At 40.3% G+C, this 17,063-nt stretch overlaps 2 protein-coding genes across 2 annotated transcripts; one reads left to right on the forward strand and one right to left on the reverse strand.

Moving 5' to 3' along the window:
* Positions 1-5,260: 5,260 nt before the first annotated feature.
* Positions 5,261-6,016, reverse strand: LOC147881188 (uncharacterized). Its single transcript, XM_087402344.1, has one exon. It carries the CDS (start codon positions 6,014-6,016, stop codon positions 5,261-5,263), a length of 756 nt encoding a protein of 251 aa, XP_087258470.1.
* A 1,906-nt stretch (positions 6,017-7,922) lies between these two features.
* LOC147881189 (putative LRR receptor-like serine/threonine-protein kinase At1g67720) lies at positions 7,923-12,044 on the forward strand. Its single transcript, XM_087402345.1, has 14 exons — positions 7,923-7,984; positions 8,072-8,562; positions 8,747-8,879; positions 8,975-9,046; positions 9,138-9,206; positions 9,425-9,496; positions 9,574-9,645; positions 9,767-9,987; positions 10,126-10,337; positions 10,565-10,697; positions 10,945-11,013; positions 11,172-11,358; positions 11,498-11,630; positions 11,766-12,044. Exons 1-14 carry the CDS (start codon positions 7,923-7,925, stop codon positions 12,042-12,044), a joined length of 2,205 nt encoding a protein of 734 aa, XP_087258471.1.
* Positions 12,045-17,063: the final 5,019 nt, after the last annotated feature.

Genomic DNA, 17,063 nt, shown 5'->3' on the forward strand with positions numbered 1-17,063 from the left:
AATCATACCTTATAAGTGCCTATGGTTATGTGTGGCAAACTTTTTCTATAACGGCCTCAATGTTGGTCTTGTAGGCTCAAAAGCACAATTTTATGGCTACACAACCTAATTTAGCATCTAGCTTATATATGTCTCTTTCACAAACACATTGATCACCCAACTAGCCATTCCATGGTGTATGCTACTTTTTAAAAATGCATGCGTGCATGGACTTTATATAATTAAATCCCTATATTAAGTAAGAAACATTTAATGAGAGCCTTTAGTCTCCCCTAGCATCAAACTATCCAAAAATGCCATAAATGTTTTTGTTTTAAAAACATGGACATCCCCCTCACCTCTCCTTGCATTTGCTCTCTTAGTCCTTGGTCCACCTCTCGCTCCCCTCTCCTTGTGGTGTAGTTACTCCCTTAGCCCTGCACCTCTATTAACCATCACCTTCTCATGGGTTTCTCTCTCAACCCCCTTCAACTTCACTCCACCTCTCCCACTACCCCTCTCATGGTGACTCCCTCAACCCGTTCACCTCCAATCACCAACCTTTCCTTGTGGCTACCCCCCCTCCCCCCAACAAAAGAAAAAAGAAAAATATTTTCTCTCTCTAGTCTCTCTCTCTCACTTTGCTCTCTCTAGCTTAACAAATCATGTGATGCATACAAATTCTTACCATATTAAATACCTTACATATTATACTCTCAAAATCACAATGCACTTTTATAGTTTACGGACATCATACAAATAGAACACTATGGATGGCTACTCTAAGCTATAAGGAAATTATATAAAACATCATAAGGTACACCACTCCATCTTTCATAGGTTTTAAATTTAATTAGAAGAGATGCAAAGGTATACCTTATTATTTCTCACCATTAGCCCCTAACCTATTGCCCTCCATTATAACACATTCTCAATGAAGGTTTTCCCTTATAAAGTATAAGAAATGTGGATCATTATTGCCCATTTCATGCATTTTTTTAAAGATATGGCAATATGTCAAACATACATGATAACTATTCTCCTTGCATTCTTATGTAATGAATAGGCTTCCCATCTTCACTATAATTTAGTATAGATGTCCATAATATTCCCACTTGTCACCATTAAAGCATACTTAGCATTGAAGAATATGGTAGAATGCAATCCAATTTAAATAAACATTGAATCACATCCAAATCATATCTTTATAAGTGCCTATGGTTATGTCTGGCAAAATTTTTCTACAAAGGCCTCAATGTTGGTCTTACAGGTTCAAAAGCACAATTTTATGGCTACTTAACCTAATTAAGCATCTCGCTTATATATGTTTGTTTCACAAACACATTGATCACCCTATACATTCCGTGGCATATGCTACTTTTTAAAAATGCATGCATGCATGTACTTTATATAATTAAAGCCCTATATTAAGTAAGAAATTTTTTATGAGAGCCTTGAGTCTCCCTTATCATAAAACTATCTAAAAATGCCGTAAATCTTTTTGTTTTAAAAACATGGACATCCCCCTCACCTTTCCTTGCATTTGCTCTCTTAGTCCCTGCTCCACCTCTCGCTCCCCTCTCCTTGTGGTACATCTACTCCCTTAGCCCCGCACCTCTACTCACCATCACCTTCTCATGGGTTGCTCTCTCAACCCCCTTCAACTTCTCTCTTCCCCTACCCTTTCTTTCTAACCACCATAAGTAAAGTACCCTCCTAATTTCTCCCTCACTCTTCCGTATATATATCCCCATTTCTTTTCCTTTACAAACTCCCCCAAGTATTTTTTTCACCTAACCCTTTACTTTATACACTCTACTAAATCCACACTCGATTATACCCATCTTTTTACACTTAGAAACTTTTATACTTAGTGCTGGTTAAGTTTATGGCTAAGTTTCTAATTTATTGTGCCCTCGATAACAAGGGAGGAGTGTTTATGACACCTATCTTCCCAACTTAACCTGGTTCTTATCATGTTTTCTTGTTGGATGGTGGCAAGTATGCAAATTCTCCACTTCAGTGAATGAGATGCTTGTCAGGACTTCACCGGCTCTACTTTTGTTTGCAAATAGTTTTTCCCTTAAACATTATTGGCATTCCTTGCCAAATAAACTTTTACATTCTCGTAAGTGGACCCTTACCCCGGAGCTTGGACTACCTGAAGGATTCAACACTTTTGTACCAACACTTGTTTTAACACCCATGTAATAAATAAATTTTTATCCACCCTTATTTGAGCTTCATGTGCCGTGTTGTTAAAAGGTTTTATATTTTAAACATAGACACACACACACAATTTTTAGTGTAGACTTGGGATAATTTAGCTCCAATTTTCCCTCTTTCCTTCTAGCAATTTGTCAACATGTATATAACCATTGACAATGGTTTGGGTTTTCACCAATGAATAGAGGAAATTTTGAAATAATTATCACTAAAAATGGTGCAAATGGTTGTAGTGGAGGTCGCCCTCACCTAGTTCATACATAATAGGTTCGGGGGGGGGGGGGATGGAGGGAGAGGAAATGGGGAGGAAGGGGTGTGGAAAATAGGGAAAAGAGAGGGGGTGGGGGAGGGAAAGGAGAGGTGAAGGGGGAGATGAAGAGGAAGGGGCAAAGAATAGGAAAGGGCGGCCCAAATCCTCCACACTAGAGATTTGTTACCTCCTTGCACCATCATGCAATCCATCAACAAAAATTGAAAGGGAGAAACTGTTAATCACATCATGAAACATTTGTGAATGAGCACAGAAAACCTCCTATGACAATAGAAAGATAGTTCATATCGCATTGAGTGATTGTATAGACCTAGAGGATTCATTAGAATTGAGAGGCGACATCATTAGCGCTTGTTAAATCACATTAGAATATTGGAAGTTTTGAGCATTAATTTAAAGCAAGTGACACAGCAAAAACATGAGATGACAAAAGCTTAATAATGAATTGATCTAATCAAATAAGAAGCTAAGACCATTGTAGTATATCTTTTTTGCAGAGTCGAATCAAACCATTATTTATCGAATACCAGAGGCAAATCTTCAACAAGTATTTCAAGTACCCACCCTATCTAGTAGCTATACAAGATGGGTACTTGTTTGAAAGTCTTTGAAAGAAGAATCCATTGTAAGTGTTATAACCTTAGAGAATTGACATCACGATGTGAAGTAATACCATTTTACATTTAAAAAAAATCCAAAATTTCTTGTTAAGATAACGTTATGCATAACTGATGGGTACCAATGGAATGGAATTGCATCATTAGTGGTAGCTATAAAATAGCGAAGTAGCATAGCATAAAGGTAGGTGCGGGAAAAGGGCCTTAGAGGCCATCTAGACTAGCTTGCCACGATGCACATCATTGATGAGGGACCAATATTTGCATCGAAAACATGCATATGGACTCCTTTTTTAGACTACCCTGCTCAAGATGTATTGGGGGTGCTCAAGGGTAACCCCAGACTACCTTCCCTGTATCTTTACTTACATGGACTCCTGAGATTCTCTCTCGCTACCTAGAAAATTTATATTCTTTCAACTATATTAATTCAAGTTTTATATTTTTGGTTGGGCTTTACTAGGTAAAACTAAGTCAATGGGGACAAGGGACCAACCAGCAACAACTGCACCTTGATAGCCACCATCACCCCATCCCATAGGAGGGCTTATGGAGGAGTTGGAGTTCGAGTCAGAGTACCCAAAATTCAAAATGAGCCCTCTTTTTCTGTTGACAAGAGTTTTCCTATCATAAAATCTTATTTACCATAAAATGCATCATCATCATATATATGAGTGCCCTGACCCATCTATGATGGGCTCATAACCTCCCATCCTCTCTCTTGCTCTCTCTCTCTCTCTCTTTCTCTCAATTCACATGTTCTTTATCTATGTTTGAAAGTAACAACAAATCCATTGGAGTGTCTCTCTCTATGCCTCTTTATATATGTATATAAAATCACGATTATAAGAATTTTAATGTAGTGCCTTTATTGAAAAACACTTTTACACCATCTTTGTATGTGTGTGTGTGTGTGTGTGTGTGTGCGCGCATGTGTGTGAGCGCGTGCATGTGTGTGTGCATGTGTGTCTCCCTCTCCATCAATGCATATGTATAAGAACACAATTAATAAACTTTGAACTGCTTTGAGAAATACTTTATTCCAATGCACCTCTCTCTCTCTCTCTCTCTCTCTCTCTCTCTCTCTCTCCATATCTCTCTCTCTCTCTCTCTCTCTCTCTCTCTCTCTCTCTCCATATTAACATATAATAACACAAGGATAAAAATTTCATTGTTGAAATTGTCAAGCAAAACATGAAGATTGAAAGTGCATGCATATCCAAAAATCCATAAAGCACCAATAGTCAAATAAGTACAGGTGCACATAGAGGTTTGCTAATGAAATAGACATTGTGCAAGACATTTTGATGTGCTCGAATAAGTCGATGTCGACGACGCACGTATCCTGGCATGCCAATGACACCTACACACATAGAAAAAGATAACTCTAAGAATTTAAAATTTTGAATGGAAAGACATTTTAGCGCATGTTTACAAATGAACCTTGTGATGCTCCATGAGAGTGCTTACCATCACGTGAACTGGTGAGTAGGCGTCTGAAGAAAGTGTACATGTAGTCGTCATTTATACCTCAACCAAAAGCAAGCATCGGCTGACGCACTCTATATCCTATAAAGGATACAGTGATCCTAATACATCCATACAAACCATGAACTCTATGACTCTTCAGTTTAGAGAAGCCAAGCAATTCGCTCTAAATGTGGAGCCGGATGAACCACTTGCCAATTGGGAGGTATGTATAATAAAAAAAAAGAGTCTCTTTACACATGCATAGTCGCAAAAAAAACAACATTCATATATCTTCTTTTAAGAATGGAATGCACCTGTAGAAGCTGTTCATCTCAAGAATGTCAACCAAGAGCTGTGCAGACGTGCGACACCCCAATCGAGGGGGATCTTTTATAGCAAAGAAAGTCAATAATCATAATGTTGTTTGTTTAAAAATATATAATACTCAAACGCAGCTTCAAATCAATCATGCACCTGGCACTACTGCAACGGAGTGAGTGACGAATCTGAAGCTCCTATCGATCGTATCTAGTTGCATGCAAGAGCATGACCGTGGGTTAAAAAAAAACTCTTCATCAATACATGAGCTATATTGAAACTAATGTACAAACAACGAAACATACGTTTTTACTTTTCAATGAAGAACAGTTCAATGTAGGAAGGCAACAACCATGCATACTTGCTTTTGTTGCTTCAGTTACAAGACTTCCTTATACACAACATTTATAGCATATGGTACCTTTGAATCCTCGACACTAGTCTCGTCAGCCTTATCTTGAACAAATACTTTGACAACATTTGATGATCGTACACATGAGAAAGCCACATATAATTGTCCATGGGTGAACACCGGTATTGCCAAGTATAAGCCAAGAATGTACATTGTTTGACCTTGGGCCTTATTAATTGTCATGCCAAATGCCAATCGATTGGGGAATTGCCTACTTCTCATATCAAATAGTAGTTGCAAATTGCTTGGAATGAAGGTTATCCTTTGAATGAACACCATGTCATTGATATACATACCAGTGATGATCTTCGCCTCCAACACCTTGGTGTGGAACTCTTTGCATATCAATCGAGTGATGTTGCATAGTCCCTTTCGTGGATCCAAGTTGCACAGTAAAATGATCGAAGCATTTATCCTCAAAACCAATCGGTGAGGTGGATAACCATCCACAACGTCGAGGCTATTGAGATACTCTGTTGCATACAGAAATGAATTTGAACTTAAATACTCCTTTCTCTCCCTTGCCATTGCATTTATTGCTACATTATTGATTGCATCAACTTCAAGGTTTTGTTTTGCAAGAATCACACTCTCTGCAAAGTACGATGCAAAGTTCACAACTCGCGAAAGTCTGGTATACACCCACTCAATCAGGCCTTGCATGGAGTTGTTTTGCAAAAACATTTTATCTAGAATTACATTTACACTTTCTTTTGTGCCCATGCTTTTCCCATTTCCAATGTCCAGAACCCACTACATGCACTCACGTTTTGACATTCCATGACCACGTTGTAGCACCCGCATGTTTTGTGTGAGCTTCAAGATCTTTGTGCATATATGCAAAATGGAAATAATTCTCCCATTCATCCTTTTCAATCCACATCGAGAATTTACATGAGTTGGTAACTCACAATAAAATGGATGCCAAATTTAGGCACACGAAATACATACAGGAGGGTGTAGGATCCACGATCCATGCACGTTCACTAGAAGGTCTGAGATATTGAAGTCAACTGACATAGTCGATGGCATCTTTCCTCTGACATAGTCAACTGACATAGTCGATGGCATCCAAGACCCTAAGTCGGATATTTTGTTGAGTAGCTGGACAATATTTGTGGTGTAGGATCCACGATCCTAAGTCGGATATTTTGTTGAGTAGCTGGACAATATTTGTGGTGTAGGATCCACGATCCTAAGTCGGATATTTTGTTGAGTAGCTGGACAATATTTGTGGTGTAGGATCCACGATCCATGCACGTTCTCTAGAAGGTTTGAGAAATTGAAGTCAACTGAATGCTGGCAATGCATCTTTTTTCCACAACAACCAACAAATGCTGGCAATGCATCTTTCCTCTAATACCTCTTGACATAGTCGATGGCAGCTTCAGCAACTTAAGGCTCTCTTCCTGTAGCTTCAACATTTTCATCAGGTCCTCTCTTTTGGTGGCTTGCCCTTCAGGATGGTCGCTCCTTTGTGGATCTCCATCTTCTTGCTTTTTCTCCTTTGCATGTCCATCGAATTCGCCACAGCTCAAGTCACAGGTACGTCCCTTGCTGTTTCTCTGTTTAAAAAGGGTACGAACCTTGCTGTCACCTTTCTTTGCCTCTCTATACAATGTTTTTCGCCTCGGATCATAGCCACTTCTCTCCATATCCACCTTCCTCTCTGTATTGCATCTTTGCTTTGCTTTCCTTCCCTCCAGTCACTCGTAGGATTGCAGTTCAAGTTCTGTTTCCAGGAACCCATTCTTTGTGTCCTAGTAAGTAGCTTTGTACCACAACGCTATGCCCGCTTGAGGCTGCAATGCAGGCACTGCTCGTCCTTGAATGGCACAGCTCCGTTTGATTAACGAGATCTGGCTACACACAGCCCTGTTTTGATCCATCATGCGCACAAGTAAGTGCGAGCATATCAGTCGATGTTTGTACCGTTTGAAACGTGTTCGTGTTGCTATCGTTGGGAGAAGCTGCCTTTAAAGCTTTTCTCCTCCGAGCTAGATCCGCACGCTTCATATACTCTTGGGTGAGGGAAGGCATATCTGGTGAGCTTAATCTTTGGAAAGCATGGTTCAGTAAAAACTCATGATGTCGTGTGCGTGCAGGATTCGTGAGCATAGACTGCGGTTCTCAATCCACCAGCAGCTACATTGATAATCCCCCGGGAGTGGAGTGGACGCCGGATCGAAGCTTGATCAAGGTGGGAAACACTGCCAAAGTTGAGCCGCCCTCCACCGATAACAGCTCTCGATACACATCCATTCGCTACTTCCTCGGCAATCAAACCAAGTATTGCTACGTGATACCTCAGCTCAATCCCCAGGCCTTCTACCTCCTGCGAGCTTCCTTCTGGCTCGGTCTTCTCCCCCCCTACCCGACCATATACAGTGACAGTATCAGCTTCCAACTCCTCATTGACGCAGACGTTTGGACAGACATCTCCTTCACGTTGCCACAGCCCAATATTACCTCCGAGGAGATTTACTGGCGCTCCAGAGGCAATAGCATCTCGGTGTGCCTTTCGGGCGCAACTACAGGCCACGATACACCCTTTATTTCCTCCCTCGAATTGCGACCTCTCAACTCTAATCTGCATCCTGTCCTCGTCATAAACGAAACTCAGCGAGCTATGCGGACTCTTTTCAGAGAAGACTATGGAGCTGATCCGCTTGTTGATCTTGTGCCCGTAAGGTGTAGTACTTCCTCTTGCTGTTTAGCCATGTTTATTCTGACCAGCATCTCAAATGACATCTCGTGATTGAATTTGCTTGATTACAGGTATCCTGACGATGCTCTCGACAGAATTTGGAGCCTCCACACAGAACAGCCTCGGGTTGTCACCTCCCAGCAAGTCGATGCCAACGGTGTATTTGATTTGCCGCCGGTACGAGTGCTTCAAACCTCATATGTGAGCCAGTGGCCAACGGGTTTCGACCAGTACTTCAACCTTTCAGCTTCCTCCGGCAGTCACACTTATTATTACTCGCTTTTCTTCTCGGAGGTCGATCCATCCGTGAAAAAATCTGGCCTTAGGGTTTTCGACGTGATCCTGAACGGAGACACCACGGTGGAAACTACACTTGACGTTTATGCAGAGACAGGAGACTATGGGACTTATGAACATTTCAACAGCTTTTCCACAACATCAGACTTCATGCTCTTTCACTTTACCCCTGCTGCCACGTCCAAATTCCTTCCTTTCATCGCTGGGGTAGAGATTCTAAGCTATTTTGACAGTCCAATGTCTCTTCCCACTTTCGACGGGGATGGTAAGTAGCGCTCTGGGCATATTAGTTTATGAGTTCCGTACATGCAGTATTTCGATCTTACTCATTCGTTTTACTACCGCCTTGATGGTTTGTCGAGGCATTCATTCCATTGGACGCAGAAGTATGCTCTAGTTGTGGTTCTCAGTTCATTAATCGAACGATCTCCCGAATTGTACTTCTGCAGTTGCCTCCATGAACGATATAACAACCAATCTAGGCAACTTAAGTAGCTTCACGGGTGATCCATGTCTCCCCTCCGGCTATAAATTTTCGTGGGTGAATTGCAGTAATGCTATTCCTCCATGGATAACTGCTATGTAAGTGTTAATTTTCTCTCTTATCTCGATATCCGCATGTATCGTCTTGAAGCTAGCTCTTAGACTATTTTATCAAAATTGGGATTCTTTCGCAGATCTTTGTCCAATTACGGTTTGGTCGGGGAAATACCTGAAAGCATTAATGGATTTACTGGACTACTTCAAATGTAAGCCATGTTAATGAGATTGCATTTTCGTCTAAAAAACATTGTCCACAAGTCAAGTTTTACGTATGTAATTGGTATGTTGTGTGTCCAGCTTGCTAGATGCGAACGCGTTAGAGGGATCGCTCCCCGATCTTAGTGCGTTGAAAAGCCTTCAAGTATTGTAAGTCCTCGCAAAGGCAATTGAAAATGCTGTTGTTTGAAGATTCTTTCCTTCTTTCTTTTCTCCTGAATGGTTACGATCTAGAACGAGGAGACGATATGTTGATACAGTTGCAATATTGACCAAGCCCGGCCTAAATAGACATGCCAATGGAAGGGAACCGAGAAATATACTTGTTGGCTATGGTTTACCTTATGCTTCAAAACTTGGAATTGCAGGAACCTGAGTAGTAATAAGCTGAATGGAACTATTCCTCCATCCTTGGCTACGTTGCAGGGTTTGCGTTACCTGTGAGTATAAATAGGAATTTCCAAGCACGTCTAAATGTTTACTAAAGAATAAATATACTCATCTTTATACGTTCCAGGAATTTGGACAACAACAATCTCAGTGGACCGATACCTCCGGCGTTACTCGAGAGCTCCACACTTCGATTTACGTATGTGTCTTAACAGACAAAACGTACTCTTCTGTCAATAAATTTATAGAATCGCGGTTTGCAAACCAGTCTCTAATGATTACTGGATTCAGTATTTATCAAGATGCGTTGCTTCTTCCAGGTATGCAGGAAACCCATTTTTAACGACGTGTACAGCAAGCAATGCATCTTGCATTGGAAACATCCCCTCCCAAAATGGGACAACGAATCATTTGGGGTTGATTATTGGGCTAGTAATCATCGGGATAGTTATTCTCGTTCTTTTGTGTTTGGGAATCATATTTTCCCTTAGAAAGAGGAGGGCGCCAAAAACGGTGCGTACAATCGGTCAGCAGGAGCCTGGTACGTACAATCTTTAAACATTTGATAACCTGGAGACTCGAAAATATAATCTTCGCAGTCTACCTTGAATACAGTGATCCCGCACAAATTTATAGCCTTGACACTGATATAATTTTCCTCTTCTTTGGTTTTTTAAAGTTGTTCGACATACAGAACTCGTCAAAGCTTCAAATACAGCTGAGGTCTTCACCTACAGAGACATTCAGCTTGCCACCGACAACTTTAATAAGCAGCTTGGAGTCGGCGGTTTTGGACCTGTGTACCTAGCAAGGCTCCCAAATGGTCACACAGTTGCAATTAAAGTGTTATCACACGATTCTCGCCAAGGAGCTCGAGAATTTTTAAACGAGGTAAGCCGATCTTCAATGATAAGGAATGATGCTCACCTCATTCTTTAGAGTGTCGCTCCTTTTTCTTTGCAAATACTAAGAATTTGATCTTGCTTATGTTAATTAGAAGATAGTACAATTGTAAGTGTTAGCTTAGGCTCGTGCTAACATTTTGACTTGAGGGACGTGTAATTTTATCAACTTATCCGAATATCAATGGCATCATACTCCGTATTTTCCTATTGTAGGTTGGCCTTCTCTCAAGAGTATATCATAAGAACCTTGTCAAATTGCTTGGCTACTCTAGTGAATCCAAATTAGTTCTCGTATATGAGTACATGTCAAAAGGATCGTTGTTAGATTCACTCTATGGTAAGATACGTTTCTCAAGCAAATGCACAGCTTTTTTTTTCCCACTTTAGATAAACAAAACATGTGACAAATGCATAAAATTTTTTCCCCATTTTAGATTCACTCTATGGTTAGATAAGTTTCTCAACCAAATGTATAGCCTTTTTTTTGCCATTTTAGATGAACAAAACATGTGACAACTAACTTACAATACGATGAATAGAGAAAATATATCATAACATTAATACAAACCATTTGTCCCCATGTCATGTTCAAGGTCCAAGTGCACGGATTGCATCATTGGATTGGAGGAAACGACTCAAGATTATTATAGATGCTGCACAAGGTATGATTCCTTAACCTAGTCATATAAGAAATCAAAATTTAATAGTATATCATTATAGTATCCGCAACCACACATGTACTATCAACAATCTATCCATGTTTGGATTTTTGGTATGTCAATGGTGGTAAACTTACTAGGTCTTCTATTGAGCTCTGTAGGGTTGGAATATTTGCACCATGGATGTAGTCCTGCAATCATTCACAGGGATGTGAAAAGTAGCAACATCTTGCTGAATGAGAATTTTGAAGCCAAGATTGCAGACTTTGGAATATCAAGATTTAGGTTCAATGAGAATGATGACATGACAACAACTTTGATGGGAAGTTTGGGATATCTAGATCCAGAGTATGATGAGAAAATCCTCTTCCAAACATTTTAATTATAGATTGAGTTTCTTTATTTTTTTAGTTTATTTTCTTCAAAGGCATACATAAGTGGATAATTTAATTGTTGTTATCTTCCATATGGTTTGCATCAATTGTAGGTACACAACCACCTTTAAGTTGACAGAAAAGGCTGATGTATATAGCTTTGGCGTGGTGCTCTTTGAGGTTATTTGTGGACGTCCACCTATCAATCGAGATAATACAAGGAAGGAGGTTCACATTGTAGAGATGGTAAGGCTACTTAAAGTAATGTGCACCAACAGATTAGCATCCATTTTATTGAGTAGAGTCCTTTCATAATTTATTAATGAGTGAATCCACTGTAATGGTAGAAATCGAATCCCTTTCATTTGATGTATTTGACAGGTACGGCCTTTGATTGAACAAGGAAGACTTGACGAGATTGTTGATGAGACCATCCATAGTTACAACAAGTCTTCCATGTGGAAGGTTGCTGAGATTGCAATGATGTGTGTGGAATTTGAGAGTAGTAGGAGGCCCAATATGAGTGAGGTATGTGCAGAACTTAAAGAGGCCAAAGACATGGAGTTTAAAAGTGACCACAGAATTCATTCAGAGACCACAATAAGTTTTCCCCAAGGGATCTCAAGAATGTTTTCCCTCACACATGTGCAAGCTAGATGAACTAGTGCCATCTAGCTCAAAGTGACTTGGAGATATTTGGTTTTTATTATGTAACTTGTATGATTGCAAGATGTTTTTATTATGTTGTAGTTAATTGAAATAGTTTATCTCTACACACTACTGAGTGTTTGAGTCACAAATTTCAACTACACAATACCCTATATTACCATGTGATGGTTAAACTTGAATTTTCAAGGTGACAAGATTTTACCTTTTCATGGACACTACCTAATATATATTGCTTATTTCTCATATATACTATGCGCTTCAACCAATATGTATGAGCTTTTTTTGTTGATGTAGTTTCTTATTGAAAGATTCTAAAAAAGAATGAATCAAAACTTGAAGGGTTGATGCTGAAGCATCAATATTTTTGTTGGACATGTCACAATGCTCAATATTTCCATCAGTATCAACATTTGTATTGGCATCAACATGCATTAGAAATATCAATGTTGTGTGTTTGTGTAGCAATGGAAATACTAAGGTTTTCTTGAGGTATAGTTGAGAGAATAGAAAATAGGTCACTCCTTCTTGAGTGTTGCCTCCTAATTTTCTCCTTAACTTCCTACTTAAAATCCTTCAATCATCCTCCCCGGCCTCATGTCCAACTCCTCCCCCACAACTCCTCCCCCATCCTCCTAAGTCTCCATCATGTGTCCATGCTATCTCTTCAAAGAAGTTTGATCTTGTGTAACTAGAGAGAGCTTGTGAAACTAGAGAAAGATAAAGTGGGAATTTTTTTGTTTCATCCTTCCATGGTCATTCTTTTGTCACTCCTATCTCTTTTTCATTAAGTTTTTAAGTTTTTATTGCTTTGTCAATATGATTTATCAATTGTGAATGCATATCCTCTTTCCCTCCCACTTGTTGTTCATTGCATTTCAGGTCTCTTTATATTACATGTTAACATTTGTCTAGATATATCATTTAGAATTAAGTCATCTGAGAGTAGGTCTAGCCATCACTCATGTATCTCAAATGAGTCCAAACTAGCTAATTGCCTTCATCCATCAATTCTCATCGATTCATCTATAGGTTGTAGCTAGGGCTACTTTTGAGGAGTTAAGATCTTCATTCCCTATTGCCAATCATTTCAAACATCCTCATATGATGGAGGTACCTTCACATAAGTCATTCTTTTATGTTTCATGATGTCATTGTATGTTGGAGAGGAGGATGAGAACCACTACAACAGAAATAGGAAATTAATCGTGGCACAAATTTATGAATTAAACAAGAGTATGAATATAGAGACCATTTATAACACCCATTTACTTAATTTTGGACTTATTTTTGGTCTTTGGGAAAATCCTAAAAATCCTTCCCAAATGGAAAGTTTACTTTTTGAAACTATCCCCTACACATCAAAAGTTTATTTTATGGCACTATCCTTTCCACAGAAAAATTTATTTTATTGCACTATCCTTTCCACATAAAAAGTTTATTTACTCACACAATCCTTTTGCACTAAAAATGGAAAAAATAGGAAATATAATTCGCATCTTACTCTAGCATAAATGTTTTATTTTTACGAATTTTCCTTAAAAAACTTAGCTTTTTCTAACTTATTGACTATTAAAATTAATAAAAATAATTTAAACACATGAAAACATTATATGTATGTATGGCCCATGCATGATATTAATTTACCATAAGAGTTTTGTAAAATCTCCAAGATATCAAAACGGTATTAATAAACACCTTTTTAGAGTTTCAAAACTCCAAAATCTAGTAGATATGGCATCACACGACTCTACACATGAATGCATGGCACGAACATGTCCTTTGTTTATCGATGGAAGACCTTTGGTACAATATATGGCGGGATGGGTGCACTGCACTTGCCAACATGGCATGGACATGCCCACAATGATCTTAGCTCATTTGTGTCGGTGTGGGATTCATGATATGGCTGTTGACAGAGGGGAGGGAGGGGGCAAGAGAGACAAAGGGAAGGGGGTAAAAGAGAGAGGGAAGGGGAGGGGGAAAAGAAGGGGAAGGAAAGGAAAGGGAAGGGACAGGGAAAGAGGAGGATTTGGCATGGCTGCGGCCACAGCCACATGAGCAAGGAGAGGAGGGGAGGGGAGGGGGACAAAAGGAGGAGAGAGAGAGAGAGAGAGAGAGAGAGAGGGGGGGGGGGGGGGGAGGGAATGATCCTCATAAGGGTGATAGTGTGATTTAGGTTTGTATAAGTGTAGAATGTGATTAGTGTGGGTTACATCTCCTAGCTGGTCGAGGTCTTCTCATTGGTCCATGCAAGAGGCTCACGGTTGATTGGCTTGATCGTGCATGCAAAGAGATGTGGCGTGATAGTTTGGAGTAATCTTGGAGATCCCATGGTGGTTTTGGTAACGTCGAGATGAGATGATTTTCATCTACACAAATACATGAAGAGTTGATATAGTCAGTCCTTTTGTCGATGCCACGAGTCCATGAGCCTTGAGCATAAGCATAGTCTCATCAAATTTGTAGAGTAGATGCTCCTTAAGGTCAGTAGGGTCCTTAGACCATTAGAGTCTTACTTTGTATACTGCAACAAGGCTAGTAAGCATGAGCAGTTTGTCATTCATCTAGAACAAGTCTTGAGTCATGAAATTTATAGTGTTTCCAACTTAATAGAATATCGTTGCAGTACAATGAGATTGCGGGTTCTTTTGCACTCGTATATGAGAAAACTATCATTGCATGCATAGCAATTTCTTACAAGGGGATGGGAGGTGGCCGCGGCTACACACTCCCCCCTCCCCCTTCCTAATATCCCTCCCCCTCCCTTTAACATATATATATATATATATATTAGTTTTCTTATGGCTGTAGTTATCGCAGCTCCATATTTTGTGCCTTGGACGAGAAGGGGGAGGAAAAAGAGGAAGGTGAAGGGAAGAAGAAGAAGAGGAAGAAGGAAGGGAGAAGAGAGAGGGAGAGGGGAGGGGAAGGGAAGAGAGGGAGAAGAGAGAGGGAGAGGGGAGGGGAGAGGGGAGAGGAAGGGTGAAGCGAAGGGAGGGAGAGGGGAAGGAGGATAGCCTCTCTAGGTTATGGGAGGGATGAGGGTCAATATATAAGGCATGAAACCCTAAAAATTTTAAATTGGCCTCCTTTCTCTCTCTCTCTCCCTCCCTAGAATTCAAACTTCCCACTCTCCCTTCCCTTCATTAGAATTCAAATTTTCTGGACGCTCCCTCTCCCCTCCCTTCCCCTCTCTCCCTCCCATTTCCCCTCCCTCTCCCCCTCACCCTCTCTCCATCCGCTAGTCCCCTCCCCCTCTCCCCCTCCCCTCCCCTCCCCTCCCCTCTCTCATGTCCCTTATATTTCCTAGCTTTCCTTTCCTTATCTTCCTCCCCTATCCTTCCCCCCCCCTTCCATTCCCCTTACCTCTGTTCCCTTTATTCCCTTTTCCCCCCACTTTCCCACAACTGTAGCCATTTTTTTAAATTAAAAATTTTCAAACAAAAAACAAATAAATGAGTGCACAGACTTGGATTTTAGTAACCCATTTTCTCCAATGAGCATGATACTTTGCACACACAACAATACAACCTATCTTGAGGTGTGTGCAAAGTATCATTGCCATTGGATATAGTTTGCATAGTCTAAGTCGCATGAGATCATGTTTTTCACAAAGTCTTATGCACAATGGTAAAGAAACACCATCCAAGTTGTGTTATTCAAATGCTCACATATCTGATGGCCACAATAATTTGCACACGCAACAATCTCTCCTACACTACAAGGCATAGGCCCTTTTCCGACAAAAATACCGACATTTTTTACACTATTTTTTTTTAAAACGGGCGCAATTATAGTTATTAACGTCGTTATAAGCGTCGAAAAAGAACGGTCGCTATATAAGCATCGCTATATAGCGACATTGGTAAACATCGCTATATAGCGACACTGGTAAACGTCGCTATATAGTGACGATTAAAAGAACTTAAAAAAAAGCATTAGTAGGGCTAAACAGGGCCATCATAAGCCCTGTTTTGCCCCACTAATGTTTTTTTTTTTTGTAATTACAAAATTTCCCTTGCGAAAAGGGTGATACAAAATCGCTCAAATGAAATGATCGAGCAACAAAAGCATATACATGTCGAAGATATACAACATTGTTACAAAATTACCCTTTCGAAAAGGGTGATACAAAATCGCTCAAACGAGCCGATATACAAAGTTATATATCTGGTGAAGTATATGCAAACTACTACTACTACTACTAGTCATTCGAATCCTCATCGTCCTCCTCGTCCTCGTCTTGCTGACCTGATCCTTGGTCCTCGTGAGCTGCGCCTGCTCCCCGACCCTCGTGAGCTGTGCCTGATCCCTGGCCCTTGTGATCGCTCGCCTCGGGTGATGGGACACTTGAGCTTTGACCCTAAGAGTGAAACCATATTAATTGAAAATTAGATTGGAACTTAAAGAATAAAACAATTTAAAAAGTGAGATTACAAGTAGGAGTAGACTTATACCGTGCGAACAGCCACCTCAGCCCAATCGACCGTTGCTCCCATTGCCTCCTACTCAATAAACCACGGCTTTGTTCCTATGTGAAACGCGTGTCGCATCTCTATTTTTGTAGGAAGACGACCCATCGCAGCTTGCTGTGGACCCAATTTACGAGAGTTAGAGAAAGTGCATGTAATATGTAGTAAAACAAATAGAACAATACATTAAATGAGAAGAAGTAGACTTACCATGGTTGCCTTGAATGCCAACGGTCCGCCTGCACCAAAGTGCAAAGTACCTATGGCGTCTATCCATCTCCTCATAGCCCTCCTCTGACCCTCGAACATTTTGGGATGGTCCCTATTTTGCTTCTGGAAGAACTTCCAATCATCTTTGTCTGCCCAGCTGGGTTCAGCCATCCCCTTTGCGATGGAAGTACGCAAGGTTGATCTACGATGCTTCAAGACCAAACCCATGTGCTCTGGCATGTAATTCTCATTGAACTCCCAATTTGGCGGGTTAGGGTATTTTTCTTTTAATTCATCAATGAGCGCCTGCTTCTTTTGGTCATCTTGA

The sequence above is a fragment of the Dipteris shenzhenensis genome, chromosome 31 (assembly GCF_047967505.1).
Source record: "Dipteris shenzhenensis isolate YYH24624 ecotype China chromosome 31, Dip_SZ_1.0, whole genome shotgun sequence".
In the NCBI taxonomy this organism is placed as follows: Eukaryota; Viridiplantae; Streptophyta; class Polypodiopsida; order Gleicheniales; family Dipteridaceae; genus Dipteris; species Dipteris shenzhenensis.